Source organism: Lolium rigidum, chromosome 2 (genome assembly GCF_022539505.1).
Source record: "Lolium rigidum isolate FL_2022 chromosome 2, APGP_CSIRO_Lrig_0.1, whole genome shotgun sequence".
Classification (NCBI taxonomy): Eukaryota; Viridiplantae; Streptophyta; class Magnoliopsida; order Poales; family Poaceae; genus Lolium; species Lolium rigidum.
In genome coordinates, this window is record NC_061509.1 from 221,877,956 (window position 1) to 221,894,587 (window position 16,632).

General features: G+C 42.5%; 1 protein-coding gene across 2 annotated transcripts; it reads right to left on the reverse strand.

Annotated features, from left to right (window-relative positions):
- Window positions 1-2,018: 2,018 nt before the first annotated feature.
- On the reverse strand, window positions 2,019-10,476 carry LOC124693020 (enhancer of mRNA-decapping protein 4-like). Of its 2 annotated transcripts, XM_047226463.1 has the most exons (14): window positions 9,725-10,476; window positions 8,891-8,940; window positions 8,508-8,664; window positions 8,207-8,425; window positions 7,261-7,389; window positions 6,124-6,697; window positions 5,663-5,991; window positions 5,069-5,554; window positions 4,055-4,414; window positions 3,858-3,977; window positions 3,482-3,652; window positions 3,167-3,325; window positions 2,841-2,966; window positions 2,019-2,696 (listed from the first exon to the last, which is right to left on the reverse strand). In XM_047226463.1, the coding sequence occupies exons 1-14, from the start codon at window positions 10,406-10,408 to the stop codon at window positions 2,388-2,390; spliced, it is 3,873 nt and encodes a 1,290-aa protein (XP_047082419.1). In that variant the 5' UTR covers window positions 10,409-10,476; the 3' UTR covers window positions 2,019-2,387. The 2 variants fall into 2 exon arrangements, with proteins under 2 accessions (XP_047082419.1, XP_047082418.1); XM_047226462.1 differs by having other exon boundaries at window positions 5,069-5,991.
- Window positions 10,477-16,632: the final 6,156 nt, after the last annotated feature.

The following is a 16,632-nucleotide window of genomic DNA, read 5'->3' on the forward strand; positions in this document are numbered from 1 at the left end:
ACCTCTGTCGGTTTGATCGACGTAGTATTTTTAGGCGTAGTCTGCATGCAAACTGGGCAGGCCGGACATCAGCTGGGCAGGTAGGTGCACTCGGGCGAAGCGGGGTATCTGGGCTAGCAGGCCTCGCCCACGTCGCCGTCTCCACCCGGCCGAGCTGTTGTTGCTGCACCGCCCTGCATGCCTCGGGCTGCGGGCGCCATGCACGATCGACGTCGCCGCAACCACGCCTTCATCATCTCTTCCCCTCCTCACAGTAGCATCAGCACATGGCATCGGAGAGGGAGGTGCAAGGACAGAAGTAGGCATACACTCGCCACCCTTGTCCGTGACCGCGCTGAAATAATTAAATAATTTTTTAGGCCTTAAACATATTTCATTTGAATAAGAAAATACAGTATCATACCTTGTTATATTTTTAACCACACCTATTGTATGAACACTATCATTGGGTGGCAAAGTTGAACCACCCTTATCTCCTTTATCCCCCTCATTTTCTCTGATATTCTTAGTTCTCTTTGCATTACGATCGGGCTCTGCTACTTTATCTTGACCATGTATCTGAGGATCACCACCTCCTCCATCACCAGGGGCCTCCGACATAGTAACATCCGTAGTTGTTTGGTGCGGCACGCCCTCCACCTCAAATCTCAATCTAAAAAATTCACGTTTAATCTTGACATCCCAAGTATCGGGGATGATAGCAGTGTCTAGGCAAGTGATGAGCATAGGGAGCACATTATTATGTCGAGTAAAACCAATATCAATCTCTTTTGTCTTGCTAAAAACATCTCCCAGAGCCTAAAGAGCAAGATAATCATCAAGCGCCACCGGTGGTAATCCATACACCCGCATCCAAACATCCTCAGGAGCCCAAACTAATTGAACCTCTTTCTTCCAAAAAAAAAATCAAAAGACAAAATGATAGTGGAATCAGGGACATGAAATCGCTCAAGCACTCTCACTAACTCATTCTTGCTTGGAAAGTTGACCTTGAAAACATGTTCCTCCACCTGTTGTACTTCCCACTGATAACCTATATCTGGTACTATCCACCTTATATTTTTGGGTCTTTTCTCAAAAAACTATACACCTTATATCTAGGAACGGAGGGAGTAACATCTTGTATTATAGGATGGATAGAGTAGTTTGGAACAACTTTTAAATGATGCAAAGAATTATTTGCAGATGCCACATGGCTAAGAGCATCTCCTAACATTATTTTTTAAGTTGATCTTATGATAGGTCCCACCTTGTGTGATATAGGAACTACAAACACCGTTATTTTTTGGCATTTGCTCAAACACACCGTCCAATTGTGTCTTTGCTAGGTACCATTACGATTTTGTGACACATTTGCCAGAACACACCACCTGACTAGAAACAGAAAGTTTTGCACTTTTACGTGGGATGACTGGTTTGAAGACAAAGGGCAAAACTTTCCATTTTCAGCCAGGTGGTGTGTTCTAGCAAATGTGTCACAAAATTATAATGGTACCTGGCAAAGATATAATCGAGTGGTGTGTTTCAGCAAATGTCAGAAAATAACAGTGTCCTGTAGCAAATTTTTCCCAACAAAAATGACGTTAAAAGATGGATCCTACTCCCACATCCCACATCATTCTGGTGGTGCTAGCCGGACTCGAGGTGGTCGCAATCAAGGGCACGGTACTCCAGGGAGTCCAACGGCAATCTGTCGAGCGCAAGCTAAAATTTCCCAACCATCAGCTTTGACCTGTATGCAAGGTCTGCAGGTTCCAGCTCCAGAACTTTAGATATAAAGGTCCCAGGTGGGAATTTTTCTTGCCCTTTAAAAAAATTCAAGGGTTGAACAATTTTAAGGGCTCTGCTTGGGTCTTTTTTCAAACTAAAACTGCAAAGAACTGTTATTTTAAGTGTTTGACCACTTCTAAAGGATCTCCTACAGTTGCTCTCAGCCACCCGCCCCATAATACAGAAACAGTGCAGTGTTCAGCCTACAAGTACATTTTAGACAAGATGCTTCCGATGTAATAACACAGTTAACAAACAAACACAATAAGCAACAATTTCTTTGCACCTGAAGATCATCGATCTCTTGCGGTTCATGTTCAGGTGCAAGCAAACGGCCGGTCACTAGTGCAAGCGGCTTCTACTCTATCAAAACTTGGAGCTACAAAGGACGACTGTGCGCTAAAAGAACAATAGACTTGTCGACAGTTCACATGGAAACACGCCAATTTAAGTCCAATACAAGCCTAATTTACACAAGGGGGAACACATCCACCCTCGCCCGAGTTTTGCTGGTGGTAGTTTCATCATCCTTCTAGATTTCCCTTGCTTTTCAAAATTTCTCTCTATACAAAGAAAGAATAGACCATACTCCCCAGAGTTTCTGCAGCCAAAGGGAATCACTTATAGCTAAGCAGAACTGAGTTAATGACATGCATGAGCAAGCGGAGATTGCTGATATCTGCTGGATTGGTGCTGGGGAGTGTCCGGTGGTGAGCCAATTTGGCGTAGACTTGCTCAAAGATAGGCCTCACGTGTGCGGCGATGACTTGGTCTGTCGGATTGATTGCCATAGCAACATCTGTCATCCATTGGATTTTCCGGGATGACTCGGTGTAAATATCAACTGCTAGCTGCTGTAGTAGGGCTAGAAGAACTCCCTGGTTTAGAGGAAGTGGGGCCATCGTACATAACCCACGCAAATCAACCTGTACAACAGGGTCAGCTATCATAATCCAACCCAGGCTATTCCAGTAATTAGGAAGGTAATAATGAACAAAGGTCATGTAGTTCTGTTTTTTTTTTTAAGATTGCTAGTTCTGCATTAGTTGATTAATGAAGGAGGAAGATACCTGAGAGCATAACCAAGACACAATTGACACGTCACTTCTTTGAAGCGCCACTGTAAAAGCCTCATCAAATTTGCGTTCAGATATCAGTCTTCCCAGCTCCTTCATCGGATCCAATGGAGCCTCAACCTGACAAAATGCAAGGTATGAAGGTACATGAAAACTATGAGTAAGCTCATAATATCGTTTAAAATAACAGGAATATAAGGCACGTGAACCCAGCTAAAACACTACTACATCAAAAGGCTTAGACCGTCGGCACAGATTATTTTACACATAAACAATAATCATAGTAAGAACCATTATGGAAAATCGGAAGGTTTTGGCACCTCTGGGGGGCCAGTGATAGGGCCATTGTTGGGCTGCAAAACATTCGTATTTTGCGCATTGGCGTTCCCAGATGTAACCAGTGCCAATAGTTTGCGATGGCCATCAAGTAACTCTGATGTAAGACTCTGGGTGATTGACGACGCAGAAGTGATAGTTTCCTGAAAATTGTATGAAGAGTTTCCTTTTAGTACTATAAATTGGAAAGAAAAGGAGCTAAGTTTTAACTTACTATTTCTTGCCATTCCAAATACAAATATAAGAGTATAAAACAGATTGTAGCAACAAAAAAAAAAGGTAATTCCGCAATCCTATACCTTTAAGGTGAGCACCAATGGAGTATGTGCTGCCTCAACCTGCTGCTGAATAGCAACAGCATGCTCGGACATTCCTTTCTGAAATGCACTATCCACCTGCTCAAACATTGTCTTACAGGATTGTTCAAATGCTGGAACAAGCAATGATTCAAAGCTGGTGCGTAACACATCCTGCATGCATCCATTTAAAACAAATTAGTACATGTGGCAAAGCTAAGAACAGATTGACTTAAGAGCAAACTTTGTATATGGACAAATAACATAAGTCATCTACTGAGACACAAGCATCCGACAAATAAATCAAGAGTAACATGTTACATGACAAAGCAGAGCTGCTGGGCTACAGTATAATAACAAACTACAAGACGATACATACCTGAAGAATCTGCTTTACAGATGTATGAAATTGCAATTGGATTTGCCTAGCAACTGTAGCTTCAAGTTTTGCAGTAACAGACTTGTCCAGCTGATTGACCACCTTGTCACCCACCGCTTTCTAAAAAGCAAACAGTTAATAAAAGCAAGGGTGACAAAATCAAGAAGAACAAATACAACAAGAAGTTAGGCACAAACCTGAACTGAATCAGCAATTATAGAGCCCAAGGACTTCTCAATAATAGGTGTCATTGTCCGTGCAACAACAGGTCCAAGTGAAGAAACTTCTTTCTTAAGTGACTTCTCCAACATAGCGGGAAGGTCCTTGCTGATTGAGCTTGAGATGAGAGTGGTCATTTGCTGCATTCGTTCCCTTTCTGCCTTTTCACGTTTGGTGTTCTCCTCCAGGAAACGAGCCGACAAGGCATCCATGCTAGCCTTGATAGATTTCTCCATGGTACGGCCTAGCGACGTCTCAATTCTTTTACCTTCCTTTGCAATGGGAGCAATAACGACAGTACTTAGCTGCTTCTGCATGTCCTTCTGCATGATTATTAGCTGCAAGACACATGAGCAACACCGTAAATAAACTGAAATCCATAAGTCAACATAGAAAACACAACCCTGTGATTTCCCAGTAACAAGTCTAGTAACCGGTCAACTGTCAGTTACTCAAGTTCCAGCCAAAATATTACGGAATCTTAATGCTTATATGCAAATGGAGAAGACATGTAAGAATATTTTGGACCTGTTAACCTCAAGCTTAAGCTTGTATGCTCTACATAAGAACAATCCGGTGCAAAAAAAAGGTACATTCCAGCCAAAACTTTTGGTCTGAAATAACTCCTAAATGCTTATAAAGCACACATAGATTTAGTAATGTTTCTATAAAAGACCACACATGCTACACAATTTATGAAGTCCATAATCAGGATTTAAGTAATGTTTTCAAGTGCTACAAAAGCTAAGAAGCTTGCAACACTATTTATAAAGTCCATCTAACACGAAACTAGTTGAGTAAGATCTAACTAACATCCAATGTTGAGAGTGCAGTCTACAATCTATAAAGCTTAAAACCTTGAATTAGGGGAAATGTTACACCAAATATGTTAGATATATCCAGCGTAAAAAGGCAGAGTATAACTTTAGAATATTACAAGCATCTCCATTCCACTAAAGTTACTCCAGAGTGCACAGATAATAGATGATCACCTGTTGAAGCATACTTTGCATATCAGCTACTTCTGAAGATGAATCAATAGGAGGGTATGCACTGCTGACAGGTTCATGTGAAGACTCAGTTGAGTTAAATGCACTTGCAGAAGGTGATGATTGACCAGATGATTGAAGATGAAGAACCTTCTCCTTGGCAGATGATTGGTCCCTAGACACAGAGGAGTTATCACTTCTGCCAGGCATTTCCACACTTTTGTTCAGAACATTTTCTCCAGCAGCAACAGTATGGTCAGGAACCAGTCTATCCAATGATGGCTGTGATTCTTCAACACTATACTTATCAGTTGTTACTGAACGCTCACTTACCATTTCAACAGTTTGCTCAAACAAATTTTGTGCTTTCTCTGAGCTTTCACAAACAGCTTGAGCTTCCTTGATAGCTTCAAGTTCCTGACCAGATTTACTCTCATCGACATGTTTTGCTTCCACTTCTGTAATCCGAGGGCTACTAACAGAGCCATCCTGGATTTTTGCGCCATCAGATTTAGAGACCTGATTGCTTTCAGCAGTAGATAGAGCACCTGATATAATTTCAGATGGAGTTATGAGATGAGTGGCATTGCCTCCTACCTTAAACATCATACGAGGATTTGGAAGCATTTTAACATCACTGTGACTGTCTCTATATTCATCCTTCCCAAAACTGTCCTTTGGCATGGGTGTATCTTGTCTAGTCAAGGGAAGTGGTTTTGGCATTGGTGTATCTTGCCTAATCAACGCAACCGGCTCAGTGCTTCGGTTTGTCTGATGATCCAATGCTGATTGGTCTTTGTCACGATTGCCTAGTGATGGTCCTGATCCAGTAAGATCCGTGTTTGCTGCAAGAGGGGCAGAAGGAAGATGCGCAGAACCATCACCTGTGTGTGCAAGTGGTGGAGCTGATGGTTTATGATCAAATTCTGCAGATAAAACACAAGAAAAGATCTCTTAGTTACAAGAACATAGAAGCCTTTTTCTGATGCAAGTTAGGGTAGGCTAAAAGATCTCTTACTTAATTGAAGCAATTGAATGAGAAATGATAACTCCTTTACCTGTAGTCTGATCAATAGTCGATTGTTTACTCGATGCACCAACAGTATAAGAATCAGTAAAGCTAGTTCCTGTGGATGACTCTGCTCCTGCCACTTCCAGAGGTGTATCGTGAACACGGGAAATAGCTGGGTCTCTTCCAAGTCCAGTAGTATCAGATGTAGGAGGCGAACAAAGTGATAACTCCAGCCCATACTGCTGGATGGCCATTGTTTGCACACAATAGACTTGAACTACCTGTTCACCATCAGGTTGGCTTTCATGTGTGCCAGTGAGACTCAGAATAGGCATCGCAACTGTAAAATCTGCAATATAATCCAAGCGGGTAGAAGCAGGGTCCGGGCCATACTCAACATGCACAGCGTAAATAGCATTCTTCTTAGCATTCGCAAGTAAAATAATGTTTGCTTGAGGCAGCACTGCGACTTGGTTGAAAAATGCATCCTCGGCCTTAGGTTCCAGAGAACTAACAAGTTCCAAAGTCTGGGTGCAATTCCAAGTCTCAGATTCGCTTGGAAACAGCCAGCCTTCTTCATTAGTAGAAGCCCAAATTCTAATTTCTCGGTTTAGAGGACCCTGCAGAATTAAGAACCAGAATAGCATGTAAGATGATGTTAACGTAATACAAAATGCAGTCAATTATTCTGTTTATCCGAAGATTACAAGAGCAGATTCAAATCTTGATTGTTTCTAACAGAATTGGAATATCCACAATTCCGCTCGTTTAAAAATCATATAAAATAAATCTAGCATTTCACAGATTATCCAAACCATGAGCAGTCTTTGCCTCCTTAGCCCCTGGCAATTGTATGCAAAAACTGCTCTGTTTAGATTTTTATTCAAAATCAAACAGTATAATCACCTAATAGTTCATTTTTAACTGAGACAGAAGATACATATCAATCTGTCAATGTGTTTTGTAGATGTAATGTTGTATGGGCTCGACACCGACGCACAAGTTATGCACCCACTATTTTCCAGCACAATAGTAAGTTCAAACTCCTGGATAAAGCATTTAGCCCAGGATAGATTTATTACGAGGAGCTGAACAAGATGCCCCAAGAGAAATGTGTGCTTGAAAAAGGGAGGTCAAATGGGGCAAACATTGGCACAAAAGTAATATGTGTAAGAATGCATACTGCCGTGATAAGATTTATATGATGTGGGCGCTCAGGTGCTGTAAGAAAGGCAACTGAGTAAACAGCTTGACCATCATGTGGCTTCAGGATCGACAAAGGCACTGGCTTGCGATCATCCCAAATCTTTACCTGCAGAATAGAACTACATACATTACAAATACGCTTCATAAGGATGATTAGCACTTCTCTAGAACAGATTATACCTAACTTGAAAAAGAAAGACCAACTAAGTAACAAAACTGCTGGTGGCCTCATTTCTGCTTAAGCAGTTGATGTTATTTTCCAGCCAACTATTAGCAGTAACCGAACAGCATCAGACTTCTCATCCCAGGACAGTATGGACAGGCTGATAATTATCAAATCTAGAGTTACACGAACATAGCAGATGAAATGTACTTCATGGTTTTTTCCTTGCATTGATAACACTCCATCCGATCCAAATTACTTGTCGTTCGACAAGTAATTTGGATCGGATGGGGTAGTTTATACAGTTAATACTTCTTTGATATATGAGGAATTGTGTAAATGCAGTCAAACCCATGAAATCAAGGGAGTAACAGTCCAGACAACAGATATTCGATGGACTGTTTCCAGAATATGTCATGACAGCCCCATCCAAATAACCCTTGACAATATATACCCAGAGATAAATGGTTTGTTTTCCTTCCTCGGGAAGTTGTGTTGTGCCACTACAAGAGAGCAAAGCACTAAGATACTAAAGTTAAAATAAAACTCTGCATGCCTATTGCTGAACATGTCAGTTACATATCAATGGTTGTTCATATTATTTACTCAATGACATGAAAGATGAAGCAAGCTTCCCTATTTTTCTCGGAAAAATGTTCAAGCACATCTTCAAGAAAATACAGTTTTACGAAATATTTTTCTGCCGATTCTCTGGGAATTCCAAGTTTTACAAATAAACAGGAAGGAAATCGATACAAACCGTGCCATCTTTTGATCCTGAAGCCAGTCGGGTGGTCATCCACTGAGATATGGACAAATCTGTCACGTCACCATCATGCTTACCAACTAAGCGTACACCATCAATCAGCTCGTCAAGATGACATTTAATAGGTTCTTCCGTATTAAAGTCTCTTCCCTTTCCCACTTTAGTCGTGTCTATTCTTAAGACATAGTTTCTGATTCCAACAAAAAGAAGTTCCTGTAGGACATAGTGCAACTAAATTAGTAAGTTGGCATGCAAACATAGCTTGGTAGCAACTGAGATGCAAATAATTCCTTACTTGCTTATGAGAGTGCCAACAGATCCTTGGATGGTAAGCTTCGGCATCATCTACAATCTGTATGGCGACTTCTATCTTGCCTGAAATTTGTGGTTTATTTTCTTCGTCGTGTCCCTCATCAATCCTCCACACATAAATCCGACCATCTACACTCGCGCTGCAGCAGAAGCAACCAAGTTAGCATATATGACCAACAGAATACTGAACAATACGGAGAAGGATTTGATATTTTCATAGTAAATATTAGAGATGCATGACCTCGCAAATGTTAAATATGTGATGTCCAAAGGAGAATCAGGAGAGTGAAGATAACTTTTTGTTCTGCTGCTAACTAGGGGCATTATGAACAAATACAGATTATTTTGCTGTTCATTGCACAGTACCTTGCTAAGCGATGGACGTCGTCAGCAAAGAAAGCCATGTCCGTGACCCTCTGCACAAAAACAAAAGACAAGGCATAAGAAACAAAAGAAGTTTCATACACCGAGCAAAAGTCACACCCACGCGAAAATGAGGAGTGTATAGCCATTTAAAGATAAAATACTCCTTCTGATCCAAATTAATTGTCGGAGATTTAGGCAAAATGTTGCCTAAAATCTTTCTAGGTTCAATGAACCAGCGTCAACTAATTTGGATCAGAGGAGTAACAAATATTGACATTAGAAATCCTCATTCACTTCCTTGAGCGAACATAAATGCTGAAAATGAATCACCACACAATAATGTCTACCAATACTTGAGTGGGTGCCATGCCATAAGATGTGTGATTCAGCAAATTATGCCAGATCAGTGTTGCTTAACAATCTAGCAAACATAAAATCCAAAATAGCATGGTTGTTACTACATAGTTATTTGATCAACCTCATCATGGCCTCAAGTGCAAATAATAATGTATCATATCATAAGAAGAAAACACGAAGTTGCTTTGGAAGTAACATGCATCAGAACGAGCCACGAACAACAAATGACCGCACTAGAAAGGGTAAAATGTCTAACTGTATGTTATTCTAGCAATCTAGCTTATGGGCTATGCAACAACTTCACTTCGAATTTTTCAAACATTTTCCCTTATAAGCTGAACACAACGCCTGATGCGTCATTCATTAGTAGTACCCATAACCCAGCGCATCAAATTTCTCAAATGAACATCTCTACAGCAGAATCAACTAACCAACGATTTACCTCTCTGAAACTAAAATATATATATATATATATACCTGTGTGTGGCCCCGGAGCAGTGAGCGTAGCGCGGTGTTGATGTTGAGCACGCGGATGTTGCCCATCTTGAGCCCATAGACGATGTAGGTCCTGTTGACGGCGATCTGCCTGCCGAGCACGAGGCCGGGGTCCGACGTGTACTTGGTGATGGGCGTGACCTCCAGCTGCGGCGGCTGCGCCTCCCCGGGCAGCCTGGAGTCAACGTTGTGCACCGCCTTGTCCCCGGCGCCCAGGAGCCGGCCCCTGGGCACCTTGCTGCTGGTGGTGCTGAGCATCCTGGCCGGGGGCGCGGACGGCATCGCCGGGAGCTGGAGCGGCTGCGAGGCGGCGAAGTCGGACGAGGGCGGGGGCATGGAGACCGCGGACTCGAGGTGGCCCGAGCCGGCGTTGCCGAGCAGCTGCATGAGGCGAGCCCCGGGGTTGGGGTTGGGGTTGGGGTTTGGGGTGGGCATGGCGTAGGACATGACTGGGCGGGGCATGGGGTCCTGCGCGTAGTGGGGGTAGGGGAGGTGGTGGAAGGGAGGGGTGGCCGGGGGGTAGGAGTAGGGGCCGGAGGGCGGCGGCGGGCCGGCGACGGCGGGGAAGATGGGCGCGGCGGGGTTGGGCGGCGGCGGCCGGAAGAGCATGGCCATCTCGAAGGGGGGATTGGGGTTGGGATTAGGGTTTCCGGCTGGAGACGCCATGGGTGGCGGCAGTGGAGGAGTAGATCTGGAAAAGTGGGGAGGAGGGAGATGAGTTGGAGTTGCGATGAAGCACTAGTGCGGGTCGAGGTGGATGGAGGCGGTGATTGTTTTCTCCCTTCTGCGCCCCCCGGATTTCGCTTTATTTTGACCAAGGATCGTGAGAGGTCATATAGTGCTTCAATATATGGTTATTGTTTTTTTCTGTTTGAACTGGCTTCTTAAACTAGTATACAGAATGGGGCACATATACGCAAACATTGCCACTTATACGTGGAATATTGATTCATCCACACAACAATTTATTTTTTTATTGATGAATTAGAAGATACTCAATTCGTAGTGGTGTCTAGAAATAATTAGTGTCAGTGCAAAGTAATCAAATGATTGGGAATTCGTTGTTGTAGTGTTAAGAGGTGTAGATGTATTTCAACTAAACCACAATAGCTTTGAAGACAATAAATTTGTGTTTCGCGCAAAAAAAAAGTTACCCAATGTTGGCGAAGATCTGAGCATACACGTGCGGTAGTAGAAGTGTGGCCAGTTAATTACGCTAAAGCAAGAAAGATATTAATGTTGTGAAGTGTATAAAGTAGATTGCCTAGCCCTTTCCATTAGTTCGACTTTTGGTTCAAGTGGCTAGTGCATGAAGCTTAACATGGTATCAGAGCCCCAGGTCTCGAGTTCAAATCCTGGCTTTCACATGGTTTTCGCAATTAAGCCTAAAAATTGCTGTTGTCCCCCTCTTTAGCCACCGCTGATGCCCTGTTTCGGTGTGCTCTTTTTCTTTCACGTGTTGACTTTCTCTTCTCCCGTCACACGCGAGTGGGGGTGTTGTGAAGTGTATAAAGTAGATTGCCTAGCCCTTTCCATTAGTTAGGACTTTTGGTTCAAGTGGCTAGTGCATGAAGCTTAACAATTAATACCTCAAGAAAAGGAAAGTGGTTAATGCAGGACTAACATTTCGATATCATATTAAGTACACGCATAAAATGAATTTTCGGAAAGAGATAAATGGTGGTGTGGTGTAGGACATGTGTCTAATCTCAATATCCATTGTTACACATTAAAGGTGTATGTAAAATGGGTCTTGAAAACCCATTCTAACATGGATACTCAAAGGGTTGACTATCTCACTTTCGGATGTATTAGTGAGTAATTAATTATGTGAGCCGGCGGAGATAACATCTTTAGACAACCTTATTGTGCTAAGTATTTCACTAACAATAAGAGGATAAAGAAATGTTCTTATTCACAGGCAAAAGAAGCTAGGAAACATACCATAGAGTGGCTTTGTTACTAGTATCATAGACAACATAAGCTTCATATTTATGGGTCCACGTTTCTTTTTTGCAAGGGTATATTGAGTATGTTGTGTGTGCGGTGTGCCTAAAATCACACGTCAACTCTGCCCGTTATTTATGGAGCCATGAAATATGTAGTTTCATAGAGGGATGAAACACAAACCCCATCTTTACTACTTTTATCTATGAATTAGAATATATGTCAATTGCAAACGTATCTACAATTGATGTCATTGCAGAGTAAGCAAGGGATTGGGAATTCACTGGTGTAATGTCAAGAGATGTATGTGTATTTCAACAAAAAAGTTACCCAATGTTGGCGAAGATCCAAGGGTGCATGTGCCTTAGTAGAAGCGTGGCCGGTTAATTGGGCAAAAAGCAAGAAAGATATTAATACCTCAACAAAAAGGGAGAGGTTAATGTGGGACTAACATTTTGATACCATATTAAGTACGTGTATAAAATGGATTTTTGGAAAGAGATAAATTGTAGGACACATATCTAATCTCATTATTACACATTATAGTTGTATGTAAAGTGAGTTTTGAAAACCCGTTCTAACACAGATACTCAAAGGGTTGACTATCTCAACTTCGAATATAAGTAAGTACCGCATGTGCTAGTTATGTGAGTTGGCAGAGATACTTGGCTTCGCACAATCTTATTGTGCTAAGCCGACAAGAGGCCAAAGAAAATGCTTGTGTTCAAATGCAAAAGAAGAGACCAAACAAATTGCTTTGTAAAACACATAATTACCACCGAGCGTCATTAGTTACTATCATATAGACAGCATAAACCTTCATATTTATGGGCCCATGTTATGTTGTATGTGCCTAAAATCACACATCAACCCTACTCATTCTTCGCGGAGGCGTGGAATATAAAATTTCATGGAGGAGCAAAACGCAAACCCCGTCTCCTTTCCAGGTACATAGTACTCGAGAATCTTTTCTTCTTTCCAGGCGAGAAAAATATACATTTCCTGGGTGGATTTGCTTCGAGTGGTCATCAGGTCAATGCGGTGCTAGTTTAATCATTTCAAGATCGGGTCGGACGGTGCAGATCCAGCCTATACCACTACACACGGCTTGTAGCCGCCCGATTCTCCCGTGCTGGGCGCCGGCAATGGCACGGCCTGCCGCAGTAGAGCGCGTGCAGCTCGCGCCGACGAGGAACGTACGGCCGCACATGCCATCCGCGAGGGCAGTGCAAGTGCATGCATTGCTCGCTGCTTCCCGAGCACAAGTGGCCACATGGTATGATGTATTGTAGTTCTGAGCTAAGGCAAAGAAAACATAATGACACTTTATAGTATCACACGCTCTTATTCACTAGCAAAATAGTCTGAGAAACAGCAAATCATTTTAGACCATCTCTACTTTCGTCCTTGAAATGGCAAAAGCGTTGGATCGATCGAATGAGAGACGCCGCTTGGTGGTGTCGTTTTTGAGGCCGGCGCGTTTCTTCCCGGTCGCGTTTCCGAAAGGTGACCCCTAAACACTGAAATATGACGAAAATACAGTGTTTCGTTCAAATTTTAATTATATATTATAAGTTCAATGAAAACGGCTACGAGTAGTCCCTATCCTACTCACCGTCCTTCGGGACACTCGACGGCTCCGCTTCATCGTCGCCGCCCTTCCTCCTCCGCCTCTCCTTCTTCATCCCCGACACAAGAGCCCGACATTTACGCGCCTCGTCGTGGAGCCGCTGCCACTCGTCCGCCATGAGGCGGCGAGCCCCCTCCTCAATGGGCGCCCGTTCGACGAAGATGTTGACGATGCGCTGACACTTCTCTTTTAAGGCCTCATCGTTGGCACGGGCGGCGTCCTGTCCCTTCTTCAGACTTTCGTAAGACTCGAGAATGGACATGTGCTCTACTAACTTCTCCTCTGGGTGCATCTTGTCGCTCCAGCTCTCCAGGTCGTTGTCGTCGTTGTTCTCCTCCTCCGCCTCTGCTGCCGCCGCCACTTTCGCATCCATCGTTGCCTCGGCGGTCTCCTCCTCATCATCATCATCAGCCAAGAACTGCACATCCATCTATGTGTACTCTTACAAGTCATCGCCATTGGTGACGTACTCATCGAACTCGGGCTCGAGGTCTTCTGCCGGGGAGGTGACGACGGGGGTGGAGATGGAGGTGGAGGTGCCGGCCTGCCGCGGCCGTTGAGGTTCTGAACTTCTAATCCAAAAAAAATTATCAATCGTTACAACTTCTAGCTTTTATGCATGGACTGAGGATTGGATGATGACACTTGGATTCTAATACAAAAACTCGTCTTTAGAGAATACAAACCCAAATTTTAGAAATAGAATTAGAGATCTTATAAATAGCAATATTTTGCAGTGGGAGGGGCTAACGTCTTTCCACCCGCCCGAGTTCGGGTCCTCTTACTTGCAATTTTGGTGTTATTAGACTGTTCTTCTTAACTAAAATGCCGCGGGCTCCTTCCCAATGGGTCTCATTCTTTTTATTAAATATTTTTAATAAATAAACCGTGGTTTCACTATTACGCAACTACCTTGGTAATTAAGTATTGCTAGGTCGCAGTTAGATGCCATTTGATCTTAACTTGGCATTCGTTAAAGTACAAAAGAGGTGACAAGATTTTGAACACTTATTGGATCCCTGTCGATGTGGATCGAGAAATAGCAAGATGTTACTCCAACGAGCAATAGTCACACGCAACAAGAAAAAGCTCTTTCCCCTCTTGGCCATATAGATTGATTTGTCTTCTTGACACTGCCCCGATATTCGACACATGAAGTTTCCCTCTCTTTTAGGAGTGACAGACAACATGATAAGGTAGAACGATGCCCACGAAACTGCCAAAGCTAACGAAGGTCACCTCAAAATTTAATCCGAAAAAATGACGCTTCATAATCTCCGACTCGATCTCCGTCAACTTTTTCAAAGTGTGCAGCACCTTCGGCGACCGAAGGGGTGATCCAGACTGATGTGACTTGTTGGTTATTCAACGTTGATGCAGAAAGATTAGGCGTCAGCAGTGTCGTCGTATGGACAGGAAGAAAAGGCAAGTGCATGTGCTAAGAGATGTCTCCGCAGAGCATGAACATCGATCGCAAGGTTTCACTGGTGAAAATGACAGCTACTCCATTTCAACTGCATGTGATCTCATCTAAAAAAAAGTGCAGGTGATCCATTCTCCTGTAACGAAGATGGCCACGCGTGTCCACTTGTTCATGCCACATAGGAGTATATTAAGTGCAACTGTAGAACAGCCAAGCCAACGAGGGAGAACGCTCAGTCTAAACACAAAGAAAGCAATTATGTTAAGCTTCTTCGTTTTGGCTCATAGCCCATATGGACCTATTGTTAAAATTTTATTAAAAAAAATAGAAAGTTCTGAAATAAAATTTGCTCTTAAATTCAGACATTCTATGTTTGTACATAAATTTTCGAGATTTGTTTATGTATGTGGCCTGTGCAAAAAAAGACAAAAAAATGCTATGTAAATAGTCATGTTAGACCATCAAATTTTATCGTTTTTACATGAGACATAAAAAATGTTCCTTTTCTCGAAAAACTTGTGTGCCCCAGATGTACATGCTGAATTTTATTTTGAATTTTTTTACATTTTAAATTTATTTTCACACAACGAGTTCATATGCTCCCGTGCACCGAATTAGATTTCCATTGTTTAGATACTTGTTGATGGCTCCCAAGTTCAGGAGATGAATTGTAATACTTTTTAATAAAAAGGTTGTCGAACCCACGAGAAGCTGAAGGTATTGGTTAGCGGTTTGACAATCAAATGATAATAATAATAATGCAGTAGTTTTGGTGTTCTGAGTGTATAGTTTGCAATAAAATAAAATGTAGAAAGTAAGTAGCAACATGTAAATGCTTTTTAATGAGAGAAAACCTAATCCTCCCTATGCAGCAAGAGGACATGCTCAAATGTGCTTATATGAGACAAGTGTTTTCGAGGGCGGCATGAATTTACTAGCATTAAAATTCTATACAACATGGTGAATATTTTGTCAAGTTTCATTCCCTTGGGTGTGGAGCCTAAATTAGGTGCATATGCATCCCTTATGATGGATCCTAGAGCCATTTTCATGTGCAAGTACATGAATCATTAAGACATAAATGTCCCACCATAGAAATAAGATTATTGGTCCTCGACATAAACCCCTCTAATGCAACTTAAAATACTGGAAAACAGTTTCTGTTATTTCGTCCCTTCCAACACTCATTCATTGCATTAAAGTGTAGCTCTATGAGCCTATGTAGGTGAAGTAATATGCAGTCGACGTTTGCATAAAACCATCATAGAACAACATAAAAGATTAAAAAAAAAAACTTGACCAAATACTCATTGCACATCATATAGTATCATAGCCAGATCATCCTATGCCATCAGGAACATGAGAAACTACTCACAAGTGTCAAACATGATATGGACAAGAGGCATAATGATTACAACATAATCTTAATATATAATATCTCCACCAAATAAAGACAAAGTACCAATCACAAACATGCAACTAGCTCTTAAAATAATATCCGAGGTTCAATCAAACACAAACAATGAGGAGGATGAAGTCGATCTCGTAGATGGTGATGGTGGTGATGATGGTGCTGATGGAGATGTTGATGAAGATGCCTTCCACTACGTCAAGGAGGAGTGGTGATGACGATGGCGTCGATTTCCCCTTCACCGAAGGCACCGATGCGACATGATCTGCCCTCTCCCGAAGTAGGAGAGGCTTTCGCCTCCGTCGTTGCCTCAATAAATCTCGGGAAAAATATGGTTTAGGTTTTGGGCAAAACGGAGAAACCGGTTAAAAGAGGGACCCGAGACGATGCCCGGGGACCAAACGAGCCTGGGTGTCGCGCCCTAGTAGGGTTAATGGAAGCTCGCGCGAAAGCCGCGAAAGTGAGGTACACCTCCTGCT